The 27143-nt window shown below is 37.7% G+C and overlaps 1 protein-coding gene across 1 annotated transcript; it reads right to left on the bottom strand.

Annotated features, from left to right (window-relative positions):
• Positions 1-133: 133 nt before the first annotated feature.
• On the bottom strand, positions 134-20215 carry LOC127799697 (uncharacterized). The gene is made up of 6 exons (XM_052333920.1): positions 19428-20215; positions 18053-18978; positions 17718-17911; positions 14420-15635; positions 2146-2266; positions 134-549 (listed from the first exon to the last, which is right to left on the bottom strand). The coding sequence occupies exons 2-6, from the start codon at positions 18971-18973 to the stop codon at positions 134-136; spliced, it is 2868 nt and encodes a 955-aa protein (XP_052189880.1). The 5' UTR covers positions 18974-18978; positions 19428-20215.
• Between the last annotated feature and the right edge of the window lie 6928 nt (positions 20216-27143).

The raw sequence follows: 27143 nt of genomic DNA, 5'->3' as shown, positions 1-27143 counted from the left end.
TTAGAAGACATACCTTCTCTTTTAGTTTGAACAGCCACTTACACTGGATTAACTTTTGATTTGCTAGACGAGGGACAAGAATCCAAGTTCTGTTAGCCATCAAGGAGGCCATTTCTTCGTCCATGGCTTGCTGTCATTTTTTACTGTCCTTAGAGCTGATAGCCTCTTCATAAGAGAAATACTCACTGCTTCTCATTTCAACACCTGCTATCAAGGCACAATATATTAAGTCTGAATAAGCATACCTAGCAGGAGGTCTTACAATCCTCCTGCTTCTATCTCGAGCAAGTTGGTAATCACCAAGATCATGTTGAAGGGAGTCATGCTGCTCCACCTGAATCTCAGTTTCACCATTTTGTTCATCATGATCAGTCTCATGATCAAAGGTCTGGTCTAAGTTTGATATAGGAGAGGGATCACGTTCTTGTTGAGGTTCTAGTATAACTGGAGCACCAAGTGGGTTATCATTTATAGCCGAGTGCTCTACCTCAATTTGAGTTCCTCTTAAGCTGATAAAATTATCTGTGGTACTATGTTGGTTTGTTTCTTCTGTTTTAGATAATTTACAAGGGAAAATAGCTTCATTAAATATAAAATTATGGCTAATAATAATTTTAACACCCTTAGATTGCCTTTCCCATAGCCTAACAAATACACACTTTATGGATCTTGGTTCTAGCTTACCTTCAGATTGGTGAGCATAGGCTTCACAACAAAAAATTCTTAGGTATTTTAAATTTAATTTTCTTCCGGTCCATTTTTCTTCAGGGCATTTAAACTTAAGGGCAGCAGAAGGACTTCGGTTTACTAGGTGTGAAGCTGTTGCCAATGCCTCTCCCCAGAAGGATTTAGGCATACTAGAAGTGAACAAGAGGCACCTCACTTTTTCAATGAGGGTTCGGTTCATTCTTTCAGCTATCCCATTTTGTTGGGGTGTGTTTCTAATAGTTTTGTGCCTAAGTATACCCTGGGAATTGCAAAATTCATCAAACTCTTTGTTACAGAATTCTAACCCATTATCTGTTCTAAGAGTTTTGATTTTCCTATCAGCTTGATTTTCTACTATCAGCTTGATTTTCTACTAAGATCTTCCACGTTTTGAATTTCTTTAACGTTTGATCTTTTGTTTTTAGTAGAAATATCCACACCTTCCTAGTAAAGTCATCTACAATAGAGAGAAAATACCTGTTACCACCATGGGTGGGAACCTGCTGGGAAGGTCCCCACAAGTCTGCATGTAAGTACTCAAGGCATGCCTTCACCAGGTGAGTTCCCTTATGGAAACTCATCCTGTGTTGCTTGCCTAGCACACATGGTTCACAAAAATCGAGGGACTTAGCAGACACTGAACCAATGTATCCTTGATTTGACAGTGCCTGCAAACCTTTCAGGCTCATGTGACCAAGTCTCAAGTGGCATAGTTCTGTCTTATCAGTATTAACATAGCATGCAGAGTTTGATTTAACAAATGAGTGAAAACAACAATACGTATAAACCATTTTTCTTACCACCAGTTAGGATTAAATCTTTTCCTTTAAAAACATTCATAGAACCATTTTCAGCTTTGTAAGAAAATCCTAACTCATCAAGTGTACCGAGAGAAATCAAATTTCTTTTAAGACCAGGTACATATCTTACATCGGTGAGTGTTCTTACTTTGTTGTCATGCAACTTAAGAGTAATATCAGCTATACCTTGAACACTACATGAATGGTTGTTACCCATATAAACTATTCCACTTTCCCTGTTATTAAAGTTATGAAACCAGTTAATATTAGGGCACATATGGAAAGAATAGCCAGAGTCCATAATCCATTCATTTTTAACAGAACAATTAGATACATTAAGCATTTCAGCTAAACAGTTAGAACTACTAGCTGCTACAGTTACATTACCCCCTTTGTTCCTGTTTTCTTAAATAACCATAGCAATATTTCTTTATATGTCCCTCTTTCCCATAGTGGTAACACTTCCATTTCTTTTATTTTTGTTTTCCCTTTTTGTCTTTCTTATTTCCCTTCTGCCATAACCCATTAAATTGTTTAGTATTCCTTGTATTATTTCTTTTATCAACATTTCCTTTTACAAACAAGTTATTGCCCGTTTTCCTAGATGTGCTAAGTTCCAATTCCCTAGCCTTAATACCAGAAATAACAAGTTCCATACTAGGGACTATACCAGTATAACGCAAAGCATGCTTTACAACATCATAGTCATCAGGTAATGAGTTTAATAGAATCATAGCTTCACTAGTATCACCTAATGCCTAATCAGTACCTCTTAATAACAAAGTAAGTCTAGTAAATTCATCAATGTTTTCATCCATAGACTTAGAGGTATTCATCTTAAAATTAAATAACATGCCTTTTAAATAAACCAAATTAAGAGCAGACATTACAGAATACAATGATTCTAATCTATTCCAAAGATCAATGGGATTAGTCATACTGTTAACCTTACGGATTAAAGAATCACCGAGGTGGAGGAATATCAAGTTGAAAGTCTCATCTCTGATTTCATCAGTTCGAGCTAGCTGCTCAAGTGACCATTTACGGTCATCTGCCTCAAGTGCTATAAGCACTTTATGATGAGAGAGAAAAACTTTCATCTTCTTTTTTCAACTTCTGAAATCACCCTTTCCATCGAATGTATTGATTTCAAATCGGGTTGATGTCATTTTTGTGTTGCACAGAAATGTCCTGAAAAACCTAGATTACTGACTAAGACTTGCACAACAAACACCCGTTGACAAAAGGCCCCTCAGAAAAACCATAGGATTTAAAACAACACCTTCATAGAGAAATGAAAGGAAACCCTAGATTTCAGGAAAAATATCAAACACGATTTTGACTTAGAAAACCCTAGGACACGAACACTGAGCTCTAATACCACTGTTACAAATAACAAGGGATAGCAAACACTCGCTCAAGCCAAAATCACACACTGCTGAATAAACAAAGACGATTGAGAGTATAAAAACATATAAACCAAACACAACATATATCAAAAACAAAAATGCAACAAGAGGCAAGAAATTCATAGTGGTTCACCCCAAATAGGGGCTATGTCCACTTGAGCTCCAGTGAGAAAAGCTTACTACACTATATGAATAAATCCTATTACACCCATACAAACTAGAAAAATCTGGACAACCCTGGTTCTCTAAACAACGCTCAAAAACCACTTAATACAAGTTAAGAGCTTACCTTAAATGAACCAGAGAACACAAGAGTATGTAAGGAGGATGAAGACTATACAGAGCATTTACAGAGAAAGAGAGAATAAACCCTAACAAAATGAACAATTCTCAACCACCCCTTCTCTTTCTTCGTCTCCCGATGCCTTCACTAATTTCGAGGCCACGCGATAAATAAGACAACTGGATGGCTACAATGGCAAAGTATAAAGGCAACAGCAACGGCTTGGATGTCATCGTGCAACACTATCTGCAACAGGCTAAGAGACAAAATTAAAAGGCTTAGACTTGGGCCAAAAAGAGGTTGCCAAAGTGGCTATCCAGTGGGCGCCCAAAGGGAAGCCCACGGTTGCTAAGTGACCTCCCATCTTTTTGGCATCATTTGATGGTTCATTAAAACAATAGTATGGACAAGAAATAAAATACAGAATAGATTATTTGGCTTTCACATAGACATGTCCCAGTTGTTCAAACAACTTCTTTTGTAAAGCAAGGGTAAGATTGCCTACCAAAATAACCCACCATAATTCTCGTAAAGCAAGAAGCTAGAAGCCTTAGGGACACCTTTTACCAAAACTCTCAAAGAAGTGTGGAAAAAAGAAATAATCAGTCAAAATAGCTAGTGAAAAGCAGCTGCTGACGCAAACGAAGCCCAAAAATGGCGGCCTCCGAAACCTCGTATTTTTAGTCTAAAGGACAGACTTCCAGGGGTTCTAGGCGAGATGATCATAATTCTGGAGAGGCTGAAGGCCTCCACCATTTCAAGACATTTGCACTAATCATAGTTTTAGGATTTATGGACATAAACATAAAGAAAAAAAACTCATCCTAGCTAAAGGTTGTTTCTCTGTTCACTCTCACAACCAAAATGAGAAGCGAAGAAATAGATATCCATAAAAGAAAATCATTTCTCCTTCGATTAACCACAAAAATATATGTAACAGTTCGTCCATTTTCTCATTTTTGAGAGATCCTAATTCCAAACATACCGCTCATAGACTAGATAGAGCTGGAGGCGATGGATGAAAGACGACGACGAGGAGGTGGTGATGGAGTTGGAGTTGGTGGCGACGTTGAGGCGTTGGATGAGAGATGGTCGGGATTCAGCAAGAAAGTTTGGGAATTAAGGGATTTGGGAGGGATTTGAAAATTAGAGGATTTGAGAATTAGGGGATTTGGGAATCGAGGGGAAAGAGGCGGGGACTTTTGCTTTTAGTTTTATTTTTTTTATTTTTTAAAATATTTATTTGTTAATTAATAAAAATAAAATAATTTATGAAATTAATATTAATAATTATTGAATTGATAAAAATAAAATAGTTTAAGATTATAATAATTGATAAAATAATTTAAATTATTACATTAAATTAATATTTATTTGAAAATATAATTATATTATAAATAAATCTAATAAATTAGTTTGATAAATTATATTCTTTTTAATAGTTTCATATATTTTTAATATATTATATTATCAATAAATAACTAATGCTCAATTATCATAGTTTAACAATTATATTTGTGCATTTATAGAAAAATATAATTATATTAAGAATTGCTTATATAAGTGTTAGTTAAATTTTAATAATTTTTTTTATTATTTTGCGAGTGGAATTAAAAATTTTAGTCATTAACGATGAAAAAATAGTATATTAAAAATGATTTATTTTGTCTGTCGTTAAAAGTTATCTTATAACGATAGGATTTATATTTAGTCGTTAATAGTACTATATTAACGACCAAAATTAATGTCGTCACTAATTTTTGGTTGTTAATGCCTATTTTTGTTGTAGTGGCTAATCTTGATCACCCCATTTGAGCATTCTTGCCTTAGTGATATGTTGATGATCATCCATGAACTCAGTAGTTTGCAATTTTTTGGACTCTCTAGGTGGTAACTAATGGAGGTTGTAATGCCTCGTTGGGTATTCTACCTCCTAAGAGAGGCCATATAGCATTCTTGGAACAAAAGTTTCCTATAGTTCTTCATTAAGAGTACATGAATTTTTTTTATCTAGCAACCTGCTAATCCCTCCAAACTTCACTCATTCCTTGAGGTGTCGAGAGCTTGAGCACCAAATGGTAAGTAGAGGGATCGCCTAAAGAGAACTAAAGGACGATCTCCTTAATATCATTTTTTCTAAAACACATAATTTTCTTCATGTTTCTTAAATATGTGCTGACATGCTCATGATGTGTGAAAATATGCATGCATGACATTTTGATGTAATAATTATCCATGTTCACGTAATTCCTTTGCATGCATCCGATGGTGAATGACATATAGGGTTGATTATCATCTCATTTGAATGGATTTGATGTTATTCATCTTGACATGGGTGTGAAACGTTGAATTAAAATTAAAATGGGGGTTTAACAATAATTTGGTAAATTATTAGGCCTAACAGGATCTAATAAAAACTAAGAAAAAAGTAGGTCTAAAGTATAATTTCTTAAAAATTGTAAAATAAACCAGTTTTGCTAAATTAGGGAAGTTAACTTGGAGTTTGAATCTCCAAGTTAATAACCTAATTATGAGCTTGCGAGACCTAATTGTGGATTAAAAGTTATTCAATCTCAAAGTTAATAAAAATATAGACTAGGTACGTCGAGTAACCTATAATAGATATACATAAAGCCTAACTCAGGTAAGTTAAAGATGAACTGAAAGGTAAGTATCAAAATAGGCAGAATCCGAAACATAGTGATGACTTCAGATTTTGATACCGATGGTCTGATAAAAAATAATTGAGCTCGAAAAATTGCAAAAATCAAATGACCACACATGAGGAACAATTTAGAAATTAAGACGGATTTGGACTCAAATTTTGGACAAAGGACGCCGAACCGGAGCAAACCATTTAACAAACCTTATAGTTATAGACAACACGCGGGAGGGAGAGAATACTTTCTGTGTGTATTTCGGACTCTTAAACACCAGTATACGAAAAGTAAAAGAAAGGGAAAAAAAAATGGCAGGATCAGTGATTGAAGCGAAACTCACTTGCGACAATCTCTGAAACCTGTCCAGTTTCAAATAATCGAAAAAATGGCAGGATCAGTAATTGGAATCAATAGAGCGCAAGATTTTATCACAGTATGAATAAATTGGGGCTGGAATTCAGAAGGAATTGACGAAATGAAGATGGTATATACGTGTATATTGATATATACCGACTGAATCGAGAATGGAATTTTCGGCTATGAAAAGCCTGCCTTCTTTTCGGTTTCAAGGCATAAATGAGACCAAACAAGCTGGAGGGTGAGACTGAGAGAAAGTTGGAGATTTGTTGGCCAAAGGGGTGTTTAATTTCCAGCGACGCAACAGCGAGGCAGTGACAGCTCGGGGTGGTTTCTGACAGGTTCAACATCTTCCAGTGAAGGAAGAAGAACGGTGGTGGTCGGCGGTGACTTCAGGGTGGGCAAACGCAGTCACTGGTGGTATTTGCAGTGGTAGGGCGTGGCTGGAACACTCTTGGCGGTGTAGTGCAGTGTTGGAGAAGAAGGAAAGACACAGCTGGCATTTCTGAAAAGTTAAAACTCTTGCCAAGTGACACCTCTACCCTAAAATCTTGGATTATTTCACTTAGGCACAATAATTTTTGAAAATTATTCATATTCTTTCTGTTTTGTTCAATTTTCTTGAGTACATTGCAAGTTTTTTTTTTTTATGTGATTATGCCTATTTAAATTGCATAAATTGTACTTGTGACATGAGAATCATGCATATTATCATATGATGTATAAACTATTATTTATTACTTGAAAATCGAAATGTCATTACATGTGTGCATATATGGTCATATCATTACTCTTATGGCTTAACGGATAATAAGGTAATAGATTGGTTAGAAAGGAGATGATTGACATTTTCTTCTAAACCAAGACATAAGTTCGCTTGCTAAATCATAAATGACTATTATCACCTCATTAATCATAATAGGTATAATATAATAATACACATCATATTTCTTGTTCATGTATATAAAAAAATATTTTGGAGATGTCACTAGATGGGTCATCACTTAATCAATATATTCTCACATACCAACAGTTGATTCAAGCACATAAAAAATAGAGAAGAAGATTGTTGGATAAAAAAATGATGTATGGAAATTTATTTTAAATCTATGAACTATAATCTTGAAATTTTTCAAGCTAACTTTCTTTAAAGTTAAATGGACCCTATTTTTGGGGAATGTAATGAATTTCATGTAAAAATTTTCCTTCAATAGAACATTTTCTCTATATGCATGATTTATAGGTTCTAGCTATATCGCAGTCCATGCCAAACTTTGATTTGCTACCTTAATGTTAGTTAACATGTTGAGAATGGAATTCAAAGAAATAATTAGCGTAAATAGGAAAAAAGATTAAAAAAATGTTAGTTTACGAAATTTTCAAGATGATAACATACTCGAAATGATAAGGCATTATAATTGGTATCACATCAAACTTTAATAAAAGTTTGCTAAATAAGTAAGATAACCTTGAAGGTATTAAAGTTCAAAGGGAATTGTTTTAGAGATTTTGTAATTTTTTATGAAACTTTTAGCTTGCGATCTTGCTATTATTTTCAAGTCATTTTTAGTTTTTGATTTTCTAAAATAATGAAATTTCGTTCTCTTTACTATTTTTAAAATGTATTTTTGAAAATAAAAAAAAAACTTAAAACAACAAAAAGTTGTTTTGAGCGTTTTCATTAAAAACAAACTCTAAACTTAAAACATATTTATTTATTTATTTATTCATATTTTACTATTGTAATGGAAACAAAATATTACAAAATTCATTAACTTTAAAATGTATATATATTTTTAATAATATATTAATATTAAATATTTATAATTTATTGAATAATTTAATTTATTGAATAAAATATCATTTAAAAATTATTTTTAAAATTTCAAAGAGAGTGTTTTTTTCAATTTTCTGTTTTAAGAAATAGTTTTTCAAAATGATAAAGAAAACGCGTTTTCAATTTTCTAAAAAAAAATTATCAAAATAGAAAATTAAAAATGAATTCAAAAATCAAAACTGAAATTTGAAAAGTAATGAGAATGTAGCTTTAATGTATATTGTTTTGGCTAATGATATGACCATGGCCCAAAATGAAAGGAGATTTGCACTCTTCAAAATCCATCTAATGAACTATTAGGAAAAGGATTTAGAAGAACACGGTTTAATGAAGTCCAATGATAATTTCTTTGAGTATTTAAAGAGGGTTGAAAAGGTTTTCTGTTGGTACCTTGTGATGCTATGGCAAAAGATCATAAATCAAACGAGAATAAATTTTGTATTCTAAGGGTGTGTTTGATAGTATGAAAAATACATGAAAAATGTCACATCCAATAAATTAAATTCTATATTTAGTGTTTGACACTATATTTTTCATAAAATTAAATTTCATGATACAATCATTAAAGCATGTTTTTGCCTATTTTCTATGAAAAATTTCATTTAGGGGAGATGATTTTTGTTTTCCATGTAAGTTGGAAAATGATTTCCTTTCTACCTAAATGCTATCAAACACACCATAATATTCAACTAAAAGATAGAAAAAGATAAAAGGGAAAGATATAAAGACTTATGAGAAATTATTCAATAAACTTAAAGAAAAAAGAGTTATAGAATAATGCAAAGACTTTGCACAAAAGATTCAGTTTTGAAACGTAACTTAAAAAAAAATGAAGATAAAATTTCTCTGATGAGTATTAGATGTAGTATTTAAAAAATTAGGTTTTTAAGATATTAATTTTTTTTAATTTGAATTCATTAAAATTAAATCAAAACAGGGGTTCAACGATAATTTGATAAATTATTAGGCCTTAAGAGAAAACTAAGAGGACCTAGTAAGAAGCTAAGTAGAAATAAAGTCTTAAAGTATAATTTGTTAAAGATCATAAATATGCCAATTTTGCTAACCCTGAAAAGTTAATTTAGAGCTCAAATTTAATTAATTCAAATTAAATTGGGCCAAATCTAGTATTTGGTTTTCTAAAGGGCTAATGATATGCCTATGGACCCAATTTCGTAAAAAATTGTCAAGCATATTAAAAATTATTCGAATCTAAAGTTGGTCAAAACATAGATCAAGTAGCCTATTTTGGACGTGCAGAAAATCTGATTGGGCCTAGTTAAGATAAATTGAAAGACAAGTATCAAAGTAGACAAAATCAAGAACATAATGTGACTTTGAATTTTGATATTTACAGTTGGATCAAAATAATTAAGCCTAAAAAATTACAAAAAACGAATGACGTGACACGAGAATTAATTTAGGAAGGTGACTTTATAATTGAATCCCAAAAAAATGATTTAGAGGTAGACCAAATAGTTTGAGGAACCTTACAAATGACAAGTAAGACGGTGAAACGGTATTTTTGATGTGTATTTTTGACTAATGATGAAGATATGGAAAGTAAAAGAAAGAAGGATAGGGGCTTGATCAAAATTCATAAGGGCACTAATTGAATAATTGAAAGAAGGATATAGGCTCCAGCAAAGTTCAGAAAAGAAAAAACTATGTAGTGTCTATGTGAAAATTATAGAGAAAATGTTAATATTGTGATTCAAAATAGATTTATATGATATATGTTATTTGATTAATTCATGTACGTAGCATATGGCATATGGTATTATATTTTGATATTAAATATATTAACAAAGTTTATGCTAATTTTATATACGTTTTATTTGAATCAAATAATTAAATTTGGTTATATATAAATAAGATGGGTAGGGCCATTGGTATCTGCGGTCGTTGCCCAAGTCCAAACTTATTGTGTCAAACCCACTTATCCCATTCATGTCCTTGACCCACATATATATATATATGGATGAATTTGAGGAAATCAGATGAGAAACACTTTGACACACACATACTCGATCAGAAGCCCTAATCAGGCAAGAAAAACAGTGCACGCGAAGAGCTAGGTCGCAGCAAGATCTGAGGAAGGCGCTCGACGATCAAAAAGAACGAAGACTGCAAGGCGTTTTTTGATCTCGTCTCACAGTAAGTGTGTATCACTTGGGGTGTTTCTTTGTGGGAGTGATTGAAGGTAAAGTGCTGGGATTGCTCAGGGATTTTAAGCGTTGTACTCTGTATAGTTATTTTGTATTTTTCTTGTTTGGTTTATGATTTGTGAAGGTTGTGATGATCTTGTGCGTATATTGCTGTAAATTCCTTGATTATCATTATAGTGGATTGACTAGAGACGGAGTATCTACCGTGAGTAGGATTTTTTTATCCGAACATATACATGTGGTGTTTATTGTTTCAGTTTCTATTGTATTATGTGTGTTGCATTTACTTTAATTTTTGTTTTGTTTAGATTTCTTGGATCGTTGATACTGTCATAATTCTTGATTGTGTGTTGGTTTAAGTAGAAGATTTCTCAAGAGAAAACCTAATGGTCAAAGTAAGAATTCAAAAATCTCAAATGGTGGATTCTCTGCACACTGATCATTTGATGGCACATCCTCTCATGGCAAGTTAGGGCGAGAATACTTAAGTACCTTATGACCTCCACTAGGTCCCTAGCCTTCCATTTGCCAATTTGGGGGGTTGGGCAATCGGAACCGCCATGGTCAAAGGGTCGTGAAACCTTGAGGTGAAATTGGACAAATTTTTGAGTGTTTTGGACAGATTTGTGATAGGACTTTCGTTCTAGGAGTTTTGGGTAGTTGTTTGGTACCAGAAAAAATTGAATTTGGAGTGAAATTTAGGGAGATATCACATCATTGAAAAAGTTCTAGTTCGACTTAATCAAGAATTTAAAAAGGCGATCTATAGAGCTTCGACCATATTTTTACAACACATTAAAGGTAGGATAAGGTAGAGGAAGTAGAGGACAAGGAAAAAAAAGGGAAAATAGCTAAACAAGAAAAAAATGAGATTTTTTAGTGACCGAATGACAAACAATAGAAGGTAGGAGACGTGAGAGAAGTCTAAAAAACCCTTAAAGAGAGAAAAATTTCTTCCATAATAATACATAAAATATTAATATAGGTCAATTCTTATTTCTCAATAATAAAACAAGGACTTTTGTGATACTCAGATCTAAAATATCTAAACCTATGCACAAATAAAAATATATCTCAAAAATAGGTGAGTGATTTTCCCTCAAATACTTAAATTCTTCCATGTTTCTAACATATGTGTTGATATTCTCATGATATGAAATCTACATACATGACATTGTGATGTAGCAGTTATCCATGTTGACATGACCCCTTTGCATGCATTTAATGGTGAGTGACATATAAGGTTGTTTCTCATTTCATTTGGATGGATTTTGTGTTATTCATTTCGTTCGACCGAGATATTAAAGATTGAAAAAAATAATTTAACTTTTGGTGTTACCTATCTTTATATGATCATGTATATAGATACATGTTGCATCTCTCATGCATCAACCTTTTCTTTTGAACCCTTACTAAATGATTTAATATTTAACTTGGCATGTTCAACATTATCAAATACTCTTGAATGTAGTAAGGGAAAAGAGAATGTGTAATATTAAATTTGATTATTTGATAGGGTTTTATATTATGTTAGTAATTTAGGGGCATTTCAATCATTTGCCAACTCAAGATGATTTTTCTATTTATAATGTAATATGTCGATTATTTGAGTTTATCTTCTCCATGTCATAACTCATATATCTATTTCTTTTAAGTTGGAGCTTTGTATTGGGGGCTTCATTTCCTTTCTTTAAGGATTGGATCTTTTTCTCCTAAAGTTGAATCTTCTACTTTTGCTCAACCTATTCAACTCAGGAGGTAGAGACCTTATGTAAGCACCCCCGCCCGGATATCCCAACCACCCGGTCTATCCGAACGAGTGCGCTCACAGAAGGGAAGAGGAATAGACAAAAGACAGAAATGCCCTGGCATGCATAAATAAGAAATTTAACAGCGGAAGAAAAACGGTAAACATGCATGCCCACAAGCACCCCGCTGATACAGCGGTCATGGAGTATATAAAAATACATACAGACCCTGTGCCAACAATAGGAGGTACAAATGATAACCTGGCACAGTCAAAAATAAAAGACAGCGACTCTAGCAAAACATCAGAGATGACGGGGGCAGCTAACTATACACCTTACCAACGCGGCCGGCTGCTAAATGGAACGATCCTCGCCCTCGGCCTTTGCTTTACCCTTACCTGGAATGATGGAAAGCAAGGTGAGTCGCAAGACTCAGCAAGTTTATAAGAAATGAAAGGCTATAAATAAAAGAAGAGACCATCCCAAACACAGCCCCACAAGTACACACAAGTCATGAGACGCTACAACACAACAGTGCAGTATAGTGAAAGCACATACCGGTCCTTGGGGCCCACACAAGACACCTGGCACCCAAGTCCCATACCAACCTGCCGCTGCCCTGGAAGGCAACAATATCCTCAACAAACCTGTGCGCACTGTCCCGGGGCGGTACTCCCGTCACCCGTATCCACGTCGGTACTCCCGACAACCGAGCCATAGGCTCCCTCGGAACGGTACTCCCGTCCGAGAACTAAATACTATCAGTAGCCATGCAATGCACATAAAATGCAATGGCGTAGTGAGCATCAACGTGATACCAGGCGCCCATACATCCAAGCATCAGGCCATGCTCCGCCCATATAGTAAGCCACACACGATGCATATGCCCGTGCTGGATGCATCATAATCAAGCTAAAATGCCCGTGACCAAGCATAACCAAATCATGTTAATCCCAACATGCAGCCCGTACCCATGTGCACATCAAGCCATGCAACGAGAATAAAATATAAGCAGGCATGCTATAATCACATAACGGCTAAGCAAGTTAGCAGTGCCTGGCACCGGTCAACGGTCAGTGGGTAGGAGAGACTCGCCGGCGGCCTAAGGTAGACCGTACGACAGTCACTCCGTCACCGAACCATCGATCCTAGCCCCCACTGCACAACCGCTCCAGCCAGAAAATGACCAAAAATCCAATTAATACCCGAACCGCTAAGAACCTAGCCCCGGGTGAGTACGGCATCATTCCCAACAGGCAGGGGGGTGGCACAAACCCCCATAGGCAACCAACGAATAAAACCCACGAGATCCATTTAATAAATTAAATCTTAAACTAATCGTTTAAAAACTTCATAATTAATTAATAGCCAAAACAAATGAAGAGAGGCCCAATAAATCGCCAACGAAAGAAACGACGAGATAGGTAAGAAGAACTTGCCTTATCAGAGATATCCTTAGGCTCGTTGGGTCCAAAAGTAGTAAAAATTATACAAACTGCAATATCCCAATTATTTGCCAAAATTAATAAAATTGGACGCAAAACGAAATTCTGACCGTACAGAATATTAATTACTAGCTGCTCTACATACCTGGATAATTAAATCTGGAATTAAACGCAATTTAATCTGAATTTTTCAGCCCCAAAATCTCACAATTTCTCCCGTGCGCGCTGCTGCTCTTTTCTGTAATTTCCTTACTGTTCGCATGCAAAAAGAACGCCCGAAATCGGGCTTAAATCGGCCAAAAACGAGCGGCTGAGGCGCGGCCACGTGGCAGCGCGCGGGCCAGCCACTGGGAGCCACCGCCATTGACGAAACGACGTCGTTTCGACGTCTAGAGGCTGAATTAAATCAGCCAAAAATCCCCCCCCTCGCGCGCCTGCCCGCGGATTCGAAGCCGCGTCCACCGCCTGGCCGCCTCGCGCGCGACCGCTCGCGCTCGCATGCATCTTCAACCTATATATGCATTATGATATATTTAAGGTGATTTGAGCTCTTTTCTGCAATACACGCCAGCACCCAAAACTTTTCATTAATTGCACTAACGCCCACTTAATTAATTACATTAACTCCCGAAATTTCTGAAAATCCCATTATTGAATTTCTTTTAATTTTCCTGTAATTCCAGAAATTCCTAAAACAAATTAATTAATTATTTTAATTTCTTATTTCCTTAAAATCACATAAGTAAATTTTATTAAATCACAACAAATTATTTTAATATTTCCTTTAATTTAAATTACCCCAAAATTAAATTAAATTGGCATTTACGGGGCGTTACAAATCCTCCCCCCCTTAAAAGAATTTCGTCCCCGAAATTCGTACCTGGCTAGGCAAACAACTGAGGATGAAGTTGCCTCATGTCCTCCTCTAGCTCCCAAGTAGCCTCCTCAGGGGTATGTCGCTGCCACTGGACTTTCACATAGGGAATCGTGCGGCTACGAAGCACTTTTTCTTTTCGATCCACGATATTGGTAGGCAACTCGATGTACGACGAATCCTCTTGCACCACGAGCGGATGATAATCAATGACATGCCCGGGATCTGCCACGTACTTGCGGAGCATAGAAACATGAAAGACATCATGTACATGGGCTAACTGAGGGGGTAAAGCTAACCGGTATGCCAACGATCCGACTCGCTCCAATATCTCGAACGGTCCCACATAGCGAGGACTCAACTTGCCAGATACTCCGAAGCGTCGAACACCCCTCATCGGCATAACTCGAAGGAAAACATGATCACCCACATCAAACTCTAAATCTCGGCGTCGTCTATCAGCATAACTCTTCTGACGATCCTGAGCTGCCTTCATCCTAGCCCGAATCAACTGGATCTTTTCTGTCGTCTGCTCCACCAACTCCGGTCCAAGTAACGCTCGCTCCCCAGTCTCGGTCCAGCAAAGCGGTGACCTACACGGCCGCCCATATAATGCCTCAAATGGTGCCATCCCAATGCTGGCCTGGAAGCTATTATTGTAAGCAAACTCCACCAACGACAAATGGTCATCCCAGCTCCCATGAAAGTCCAGTACACAGGCGCGGAGCATATCCTCCAAAGTCCGAATGGTCCGCTCCGACTGCCCGTCAGTCTGAGGATGGAAGGCTGTACTGAAAGTCAGCTGGGTCCCCATAGCACTCTGCAACGCCTCCCAAAATCGTGAGGTAAACCGAGGATCCCTGTCTGACACAATACTAGCTGGGACTCCGTGCAGTCTCACCACCTCATCAATGTAAAGCTTGGCCAGTCGATGAATCGGATAGGTCTTCTTGACAGGTAAGAAGTGCGCTGATTTAGTCAACCGATCGATAATCACCCATATCGAATCATACCCCCGGCTGGATCGTGGCAATCCTGAGACAAAATCCATAGCTATGCGTTCCCACTTCCACTCCGGCACAGATAAAGGTCGTAACAATCCTGCAGGCCTCTGGTGCTCAGCCTTAACCTGCTGGCACACTAAACATCGCGATACAAATTCTGCTACGCTCCTCTTCATGCCGCTCCACCAATACTGACGTCGTAAGCCCTGGTACATCTTCGTCGCTCCAGGATGGATAGTATAGGGAGAACGATGAGCTTCCTCTAGGATCCTCTGCCTGATATCACTGTCCCTCGGCACACAGATCCGTCCACGAAACAATAGCAAACCATTGTCCCTCTGACTGTACCCCAATGACCCAAATCTCTCCATATCAGCCATAATCTCGCCAAGCTCCACATCCTGTCGCTGTCGATCGCGAATCTGACCCTCTAGATCCGAATGGATACTCATGGCAGCACAATAAAGTGTAGGATTGTCTGGTGCCACAGAGATAGTAAGATCGCTCATCTGCTCCAGTAAGAACCACTCCTGCACCATCATAGCTGCAACTGATGCTCCACGGCGACTCAGTGCATCTGCTACCACATTGGCTTTACCTGGGTGATAGAGGATCTCGCAATCATAGTCCTTAAGCAGCTCCAACCAACGTCGTTGTCTCATATTAAGTTCCTTTTGAGAAAATAAATACTTGAGACTCTTGTGATCTGTATATATCTGGACTCTCTCACCATAAAGATAATGCCTCCAAATCTTCAAGGCAAACACGACAGCCGCCAACTCCAGATCATGTGTGGGATAATTCTCTTCGTGCCTCTTCAACTGTCTGGATGCATAAGCATTCACTCGGCCGTCCTGCATCAAAACACATCCCAACCCTGCATACGAGGCATCACTATATACAGTAAATAACTCACCACTCCTGGGTATCGTCAGTACTGGCGCCGAAGTCAACCGCCGCTTCAACTCCTGGAATGATCTCTCGCAAGACTCATCCCAAATAAATCTGGTGCCCTTCCTTGTCAGCTTCGTCAGGGGAGATGCAAGCCGTGCAAAACCCTCTATGAACCGTCGATAATATCCGGCAAGGCCAAGAAAACTCCGAATCTCTGTCACTGTCATCGGTCTCGGCCAATCCATCACGGCTCTAGTCTTCTCTGGGTCTACTGAGATACCCTCTCCTGAGACCACGTGTCCTAAGAATACCACTCGGGTCTGCCAAAACTCACATTTCGAAAACTTGGCATATAACTGCTCCTCTCTGAGCTTCTGCAGAACCACGCTCAGATGCGCCTCGTGTGTCTCAGGGCTCGGTGAGTAAATTAGGATGTCGTCAATGAAAACTATGACAAAAGAATCCAAATATTCCTTGAATACCCTATTCATCAGATCCATAAATACTGCAGGTGCATTGGTCAGCCCAAACGGCATGACCACAAATTCATAATGGCCGTAACGCGTGCGAAATGCGGTCTTTGCAATATCCTCATCTCTGACTCGCACCTGATGATAACCTGACCGCAAATCTATCTTGGAAAACATCGATGCACCACGCAACTGATCCAGTAAATCATCCACACGGGGTAGGGGGTACTTATTCTTGATTGTTACCTGATTAAGCTGTCGGTAATCTATACAAAGTCGCATAGACCCGTCCTTCTTGCGCACAAATAATACTGGGGCCCCCCATGGCGATGTGCTCGGCCGAATAAAACCTTTCTCCAAAAGATCTTGCAATTGCACCTTGAGTTCTTTCAGTTCATTGGCAGCCATACGGTAAGGAGTCTTGGAAATAGGCTGCGTACCTGGCATCAGATCGACCGCAAAATCAATCTCTCGGTGTGGTGGTAGTCCCGGCAACTCATCTGGGAACACATCTGGAAAGTCTCGCACCACAGGATAGGCAGCCAACTCCTTCTTCTCCCCCGCTATCACGGTCACGAACGCAAAGTAGGCTTCACACCCACGTCGAATAAGTCTCTCGGCGTGCATAACCGATATCATCGGTGTAGTCACCACTGGCTTCACACCCCGGTATGTAACAACTGGTCTCCCCGGATGCTCAAATGATATTACCTTCCGACGACAATCAACCCGAGCATAGTGCCGAGAGAGCCAATCCACACCCAACAGTAAGTCAAAATCCTGGATCGCCAAAACAACAAGATCCCCCACAAATACCTGGTCGTAAATCCCTATCTCGCAATCCCTGACCATCTCACTCCCCAACAACACCGTCCCTCCCGGTGTCGAAATAGATAAATCATATGGTAAGGGGTTACACGGGATTGGGATCTTATGCAACAAATGGGGTGCTATGAAAGAGTGGGTGGAACCTGTATCAAATAGGGCACGTGCGTCATGGCCATAGAGAGTAAGTATACCTTGCACTATATCACTGCTCTCAGCTGCCTCGGCCGCTGACACTGCAAATGCCTGTCCCTGCATCTGAACTCTCTCTGTAGGTCCTGGGCGCTGTGCTGCTGGAAGAGGTAATGGTGCTCCTGCACCCTGCGTCCTAGGTGCAGACTGTCTCTGAACTAGTCTGGGCCCCACACCTCCAGTCCGTGGCCCTCCACTCTGTGCTGGTTGGGTGCACCTGTTCGCTCGGTGGCCCCTCTGTCCACAGCGAAAACAAATAATCTCCTGCCCTGTGGCCGGTGTAGCTGGTGGGGCTGGTGTAGTCGGTCTAGGCGCCTGTGGACAGTCTCTCTTCAAATGCCCCGGCTGACCACAGCGATAACATACATCTCGACGTACCTCCCGACACTGCCCCTGGTGTCTCTGCCCGCACTGCCGGCACTGTGGAAATCCCGAACTCTGGCTGCCTGCATCCCACTTCCTCTTCTTACTGCTGCTCCCTGCACCCTTCAAGACTAACTGCTCTGCTCGGGCCTCCAATTGATCCCTCTCCACCGCGTGGGCTCGCTGAACAGCCGTAGGGAAGTCAGGGGCCTCAATACCAGCCATGGCATGACGGATCTCTGGTCGTAACCCCCTCTGAAACTTGCTAACTCGACGCGACTCAGGGGTCACTAACTCAGGAGCATAACGAGACAATGCCACGAACTCAGTCTCGTACTGTGTAACTGTCTTACTGCCCTGTTGTAACTCAATGAACTCAAACACCTTCTGCTCTCTGATCCAAGCTGGTACATAGGTCTCATTGAACGCCTCGACGAACTGTGCCCATGACGGACCTCCATCGCCATATCTCTGTCTGGTGGTCTCCCACCACCGCTCGGCGTCACCTCGTAACAAGAAAGTCCCCAGCCGAACTCTGTGGGCCTCTGCACAGTCTATGGATCTCAAATGCTTCTCCACCGCTAGTAACCAATCCTCAGCCACCGTCGCATCAGCGCCTCCACTAAACTCTGGTGGTCGCAAGGCCATAAAATCTCTAAGCACTGTAGCACCTGAACCGTCCCCTGTTCCCGACGTACCTGAATGCGACGCCTGGGCCGTAGCGGTCCTATCATCATGTCTGCGCTCCTGTCGCAACTGAGATGCTGCCAGTACATCTACAGCTCGTAAAATACCCGCTAATGTCTCCTGCATATCTGGTGGCCCTGGCTGTCTCTGCTCTCCCGCACCTGTAGCCTGAACCTCCGGAGTAGGGACAAGGTGTCCTCTACCTCGTGCCGACGGTCTACCACGACCTCGCCCACGTCGTGCGTCCATGATACCTAGACAACCAAATTTAATTAGAACGCATTTCGAAATAACAGACACGTCCTAACACTCTAACTCTACCTAACAGCCTTGGTGTACAGTTACTTGTCCCCCAAATAGACTTAATGACGCTCTGATACCAACATTGTAAGCACCCCCGCCCGGATATCCCAACCACCCGGTCTATCCGAACGAGTGCGCTCACAGAAGGGAAGAGGAATAGACAAAAGACAGAAATGCCCTGGCATGCATAAATAAGAAATTTAACAGCGGAAGAAAAACGGTAAACATGCATGCCCACAAGCACCCCGCTGATACAGCGGTCATGGAGTATATAAAAATACATACAGACCCTGTGCCAACAATAGGAGGTACAAATGATAACCTGGCACAGTCAAAAATAAAAGACAGCGACTCTAGCAAAACATCAGAGATGACGGGGGCAGCTAACTATACACCTTACCAACGCGGCCGGCTGCTAAATGGAACGATCCTCGCCCTCGGCCTTTGCTTTACCCTTACCTGGAATGATGGAAAGCAAGGTGAGTCGCAAGACTCAGCAAGTTTATAAGAAATGAAAGGCTATAAATAAAAGAAGAGACCATCCCAAACACAGCCCCACAAGTACACACAAGTCATGAGACGCTACAACACAACAGTGCAGTATAGTGAAAGCACATACCGGTCCTTGGGGCCCACACAAGACACCTGGCACCCAAGTCCCATACCAACCTGCCGCTGCCCTGGAAGGCAACAATATCCTCAACAAACCTGTGCGCACTGTCCCGGGGCGGTACTCCCGTCACCCGTATCCACGTCGGTACTCCCGACAACCGAGCCATAGGCTCCCTCGGAACGGTACTCCCGTCCGAGAACTAAATACTATCAGTAGCCATGCAATGCACATAAAATGCAATGGCGTAGTGAGCATCAACGTGATACCAGGCGCCCATACATCCAAGCATCAGGCCATGCTCCGCCCATATAGTAAGCCACACACGATGCATATGCCCGTGCTGGATGCATCATAATCAAGCTAAAATGCCCGTGACCAAGCATAACCAAATCATGTTAATCCCAACATGCAGCCCGTACCCATGTGCACATCAAGCCATGCAACGAGAATAAAATATAAGCAGGCATGCTATAATCACATAACGGCTAAGCAAGTTAGCAGTGCCTGGCACCGGTCAACGGTCAGTGGGTAGGAGAGACTCGCCGGCGGCCTAAGGTAGACCGTACGACAGTCACTCCGTCACCGAACCATCGATCCTAGCCCCCACTGCACAACCGCTCCAGCCAGAAAATGACCAAAAATCCAATTAATACCCGAACCGCTAAGAACCTAGCCCCGGGTGAGTACGGCATCATTCCCAACAGGCAGGGGGGTGGCACAAACCCCCATAGGCAACCAACGAATAAAACCCACGAGATCCATTTAATAAATTAAATCTTAAACTAATCGTTTAAAAACTTCATAATTAATTAATAGCCAAAACAAATGAAGAGAGGCCCAATAAATCGCCAACGAAAGAAACGACGAGATAGGTAAGAAGAACTTGCCTTATCAGAGATATCCTTAGGCTCGTTGGGTCCAAAAGTAGTAAAAATTATACAAACTGCAATATCCCAATTATTTGCCAAAATTAATAAAATTGGACGCAAAACGAAATTCTGACCGTACAGAATATTAATTACTAGCTGCTCTACATACCTGGATAATTAAATCTGGAATTAAACGCAATTTAATCTGAATTTTTCAGCCCCAAAATCTCACAATTTCTCCCGTGCGCGCTGCTGCTCTTTTCTGTAATTTCCTTACTGTTCGCATGCAAAAAGAACGCCCGAAATCGGGCTTAAATCGGCCAAAAACGAGCGGCTGAGGCGCGGCCACGTGGCAGCGCGCGGGCCAGCCACTGGGAGCCACCGCCATTGACGAAACGACGTCGTTTCGACGTCTAGAGGCTGAATTAAATCAGCCAAAAATCCCCCCCCTCGCGCGCCTGCCCGCGGATTCGAAGCCGCGTCCACCGCCTGGCCGCCTCGCGCGCGACCGCTCGCGCTCGCATGCATCTTCAACCTATATATGCATTATGATATATTTAAGGTGATTTGAGCTCTTTTCTGCAATACACGCCAGCACCCAAAACTTTTCATTAATTGCACTAACGCCCACTTAATTAATTACATTAACTCCCGAAATTTCTGAAAATCCCATTATTGAATTTCTTTTAATTTTCCTGTAATTCCAGAAATTCCTAAAACAAATTAATTAATTATTTTAATTTCTTATTTCCTTAAAATCACATAAGTAAATTTTATTAAATCACAACAAATTATTTTAATATTTCCTTTAATTTAAATTACCCCAAAATTAAATTAAATTGGCATTTACGGGGCGTTACACCTTAGGCTTTTTTTGCTTTTCATTCTTGGAAAGCCTTTTCCCTTGAAATCTCTCTTAGATTCTCGATGAGCAGAGCGCTCTTTACTTGTGCTACTACTTTTACTCACTCTTTACTTGTGCTACTACTTTTACTCATATTCCTATTCTTGCTCTTGATGTTGAGAGTGGTGAGTCAAGAATATGTGGTGCTTTTGTTACTTTTGTTGATCTTGTATAAAGTCTCCGAGCATTTGCGTCAACAATTGGAGATTGTCAATTCATTTAATAGTAACTTGTTCGAGAAGAGAAAAAGGAATAGGAACTCCATTAAAATTAAAGGGAGCTTGGTGTTGTTGACTTTGTTGGCTCTAAGCTAAGGATTTGTCATGATGAGGCATCATGGAAGAATTATTGACAATATGAATAAGCATACTATGAAGTAATTGGACCCTATGGTGGGAGCCAATTGATATTACTGAAAAGGATAATCACATATATCAAGCGTTAGACCTTTGTAAGGGTAGGGCTTCTGTCTCTTAAAATAGTTTCTAACGATCAAGTTAGTACTTGAAAATAAGTTGAGATGAATATTAAAGTGTTTGTGTTAATAAAAAAAAAAATTAAAAAATAATTAACTATTAAAACTATACTCGTTATGTAAATTGAATCCCATAATAATTGGACGAGATTCTCAATATGATGATTCTCAAATATTGTCAAACAAGATTTTCGACAACATCATTCTCAAATTTTTCAAATTGTGAAGCATGATATCTCATATGTGAATTACTTCTCTATCAAATGATAGAAAGGAGAATAGGCTTCATAAGAAGCTGTAATTAGTGAGACATGTAACCTGGGATGATATGCCCCTTATAAATAATTATAATATCCCGTTCCCTTTCAACGACGATAATAGTAATAATAATAATAGTAAAAGATACTGTGGGCGCGGAGGCGAGAAATCTTAAACCTCGGAGGGGGCCGGCAGCGGCAGCAGGAGACGGTGGTGGCCGTGGTTCTAATGAGTAAAAGGAATCTTGTTTAGTTTGTTGTGAATTTGCGTGCAGGTGACTGACTTGTCCATTATGCGACCCACCCACCCACACCGACACGTTGACGTTACTCACCCAGCGACCATCATTTCCCTTCCCTTCCCGTCCCTCACTGCCTTACGTTTCCTTGCTTCCTCAATGTCCCTTCTGCCTTGCCTCTCTCTCAGTCTCTCCCCTATTGTTTTAAACATAATCTTGACCACTTAGTATTTGATAAATTATAATAAATATATTTTATTTTAGTTTTTAGACATTTTCAACTGTTAATAAAATATTTCAAAATGTTTGAATGTTTATAAGTTAAAAACAAAATAAAATATATTTAACGGATAGAATAAATGACTATTTAATTAAAATGATTATATTTGTAACCTAAAAAGTCGATAACTTTTTCTAGGAGCACTCCTGCTCGGTGGGGTCCTATGTTTAGAGGTGGTCAATGATAATTAGGTGACAGCTTAATTAAATGTATCAATAGATAGGGTATGAAGAGAATATTATAAGAATAGAAAGGTATTGGATTTTTTATTTGAGAAAATTGTGTTTGATGCTTTTGAGGTTTAGTAAAATCATCATCCTCGCTTTCATATTTTTAAAATGATAAAGTTGCCTTGCCTTTTGTCATTAAAAAAATTAAGTAAAGTTACAATTTAAAAACACACACACTCACTCTCTCTCTCACTCTCTCTCAAAAGTAGGCTTATAATTAGATTCTTATTATTACTTTCTTTAATTTCATGGTCTTCGCCTAAATAGTTAAAGATAAGCACTGTTCAAACTTAAAAAGTTTTTAAGTCTAAACATGGTCGAGAACTGACCCCAACTTCTATAACTACCACTTGTCACTTGAGGTGATTTTAGGATATGAGCTTTATAATATATTTATTTATATAATTCAAAACACGATAAACCATAGAATATTATTTGATTAGTGACTTGTAATTAATTCTATCAAACAGTATTTTTTTAGAATTTAAGGTCCCTCGATAAGACAAAAGCCCAAATAAAAGCCCAATCCGTTTGGTTTAATATTTTTATTAATATAACAACTTATTTAGACTATTAACTTAACAAGTGAATGTTTAATAAAAAGAACACAATAAACCTTAAAGGTCAAATTTATCTTAATTGGAAATGTTGAATTACTTAGATAGTATTTCTTAACCAATATATAGATCGAAAAATATGAGATATAGAAAACATCTCGTATAAAAGTGTTTTCTAGCTTTTGCTAATTTTTTTTAAAAAGAAATCACATAATTTTTATCTTGAACTTTTAAAATAAATTTATTTTTTTCCATTCAAATAACTTATCATGAATTTTACAAATAATTTATCTTGATAGAGTCTTATGTTACTCATTTTAACAAGCGTCGTCTTGAAAAAAAAGATGAATATATTCATAGAAAAAAGAAAAAAATACAAGGTATGTGTATATATATATATATATGCATGAATGAGAGGAATTTTTCTCGAGCATTTACAAAATTAAATGTGATTGTTGTAATTGTAACAGTGAATTCAATTATTATGATGTAATTAGAGGCGGATTCAGGAGCAAATCTGGCGGAGGACTAGTTCCTAGATTCATAGGTCGTTTCAGTCTTCTCTCTCAAATAGGTCAGATTTGTAGAGTAGATTTGAGGGATGATTGAGACTGGTACGAGTGAACCCCTCGGGATGCAATGCAAATATAAAATAAAAAAATATTAATTAACATCAATCATATTATAACTTACAATTCTTAATAAAGTTGACAGAGCAAAATATGATTGTCTTGTATAAGATGATATTGTTTGTTTTTAGCATCTTGATTGGGTAATTTATCCTTGAAGAAATTCACTGACCCTTTATTTATAAATTATCTTTTTGAGTTGGATATAAATGAAGTGGATTGAAGTCTGTTTTGCATCTTCACGTAACAACACGGTCAAAATATAATTAATTATTTTTAACGTAAAGTACGGGGCGCACCGCTCCTTGCTTGTGTGTATGCCTATGTATTAAATAAAAAAATATATGTATTTAAATTGATATATATATATATATTTTGTGAATTCTTTTAAAAGCGAGTTCCAATCCCTCCACTTTCTTTACTTTGTTTGACTTCTTCCAGCAAAAATCAAATGCTCTCAAATTTCAAAACATATAATAAAACATAAATGGCATAATTTTCTCTTTTTTTTTTTTATTTTCTTTGCAAAATCACGTATCAACATCACACAATAAATATATGGACCTTTACAAGGAATATTTATCTGTACGTGTTTCCACAATTGGAGAATTTCCAGGGAAAGACATGCACGTACTTGAATTCTCAAGTCAGATAAGAAAATAAATAAATGTAACAACTAAGGCATCATCTAAATTAAGCATTAATTGACAAAATCAATATTGCACATGTAATGTTTCAATTTTCGTGTTATTAATGCTTCAAATCAAGATTTATCATTCAAATTTCAAATCGTTTTATTATTATACAAAACTTACTTTTTATAATTTTTTACACACTAATTAATTTAGGTACAACTACAAGTGAAATAATTTGTGTCTTCACTCTAAAGTTAGAAAAGACATGTACATGGTACTAGTAGGAATATATATATAATTTCTTCTCGCTCTAATCTCTATTTAATTTTATAATTTGTAAAACAGAGCATGTTTATTCTTATTACTACTAGTAGCATGTCTATTTCGATGGAGTTTGATTAAATACATATCTACAAACTTTGATTTTAATTTTGTCTTCATATATGTTATTAACTTTAAAATTCATTCATTTATGAACTTTTCAAAATTACCTATAACATCTTAATTAATTTTGAAATGTTTAGAGAGTTTTTGAATAAATTTTTAAATTAAACAAAAACCTAAATAGCTAAAATTAATTTATTATCTTAGAAATCCTACCCTTTCTCTTTTCCTCCAAAACAGAGGAAAAACATGAAACCCCATACAGTTTTAGAAAGTATTTTTACTTTTTTTTTTAACTTTAATATTTTATAATTTAACATATCATAATATTTTATGTTTTAAAAAGATATAACATTTATTTTTAAAAAAATCGGAAAGATATTTTCTAATTCATAGCATAAAGTTAAAAATAAAAAAATGAGTTTTTTTATTTTGTAATAAAAAAATTCAATCATTCAATAAAAAATTAATTGAAAAAACAAAAAATTATGTTCTAAAAATGTTATTTCTTGGGATTATCGTTCTTACGCAGTTTTCTACTGCTCATGTCCTAAATTTCGACAAAGAAGATAAATTGAAGGTGAAGATTTTATTTCATTGGGCAGAATAATGAGTTGAATCCATAACCTATTGGTATAAATCCTAATTTATCATGATCCAATCACTTAACTTGTGTTTTAGAGAAAAAAAATAAATATATATACATATATATTGTTTTTTCTTTGCTAGATAAAGAGGACGATGAGTAACTAGTGTAGCAATTTTGTCCGGGTGTAGCCATTAGAGTTCTTCTTTCTTGCTAAGTAATGTCTCATTTGGGCTATAACTACTTTTAAGAAGGCAAATTAGTTACTTTAATTCAATTCTAATATTGTAGTACACAAAAATTGATCACCTCTCTTTTTAATATCTTAAATTTAAATTATCTTATAAATAAAATGAGTTCATAGCTGGAAATCAAACCTAGAAGACACAAAAATAACTCTGAACTGTTGAACTACCCACGACGTTATAAGCTGATTGTTTGTTTCTATTCCCATGGAAATGTATACGTACGTATGTATGTATGAAATTGAGCTCTAAAATGTGGAAGTCAATTTTTCGTAACAGTAGTGGCGGAGAAGCAGCGTAACGGATAGCTTTATCGTTACGTCAGGTAACGTACAATCCACAATCCACAATCCGCACTCCACACTCAACCCCATAACCACTTCTGCTCTTCCCCGTCGCCAAATTGCCCTTGCAATTATGTACTCTCTTTGTCCGCAATAATAAAGACACTTAATTACATTCTATTCTATTAATTAATTAACATATTCCTAAATCTCAATATTGCTTCAGCTTTTAAGCTCTCCTTCCCTCCAACCACAATTTTCACAATCCACAATCCACCTGCTGGCTGCTACGAGGAATACAGCAGCCCATCATCGCAAGAATCCGATTACCCATTATTGTAAAGTTTCTATTAGCAGCCGCATCATCCATTATCACAAAGTTTGCATCGACAACTACATCGTTTATTAATACTAGCAATTACGAGAAACCCGATTATCCATTATTGTAAAGTTTCTATCAGCAATTGCATCACCTATTATCATAAAGTTTCCATCGACAACTATATCGTCCATCAACACTAGTAATTATATAAAACACATTACGATTATCAATGAAAAAAAAAAAAAGAGAAAAAATTAGATATAACGATAAGTGAAAAGTAAAAGTTGATAGTGGTCAAGTTCGTGTTGGTTAGAGACGATGGGCGGACATTGGCGATGATGGGTGATTGTAAGTAAGAATAAAAATGATTTTTTTAAATATTTTTTAATGTGAGTATTGAGGACAAAAAGAATGGTGGTTATAGAATTTTTAAAAAAAATAAGATATGGAGAAGCTTCACAGGGGCAATTTGGGAAATACGACGAGTGGAGGGCAATTGGGGAAATGGGAAGAAGAAGGGCAGGTGGAGCCTCCCTGTCAGGGGCGCATGTGGTTGCTAGCGAGAGAGAGAGAGAGAGAGGGGGGGCGGAATTAAAATTCAAAAATT

Source organism: Diospyros lotus, chromosome 4 (assembly GCF_014633365.1).
Source record: "Diospyros lotus cultivar Yz01 chromosome 4, ASM1463336v1, whole genome shotgun sequence".
NCBI lineage: Eukaryota > Viridiplantae > Streptophyta > Magnoliopsida > Ericales > Ebenaceae > Diospyros > Diospyros lotus.
This window is presented reverse-complemented; position numbering and strand designations above follow the sequence as displayed.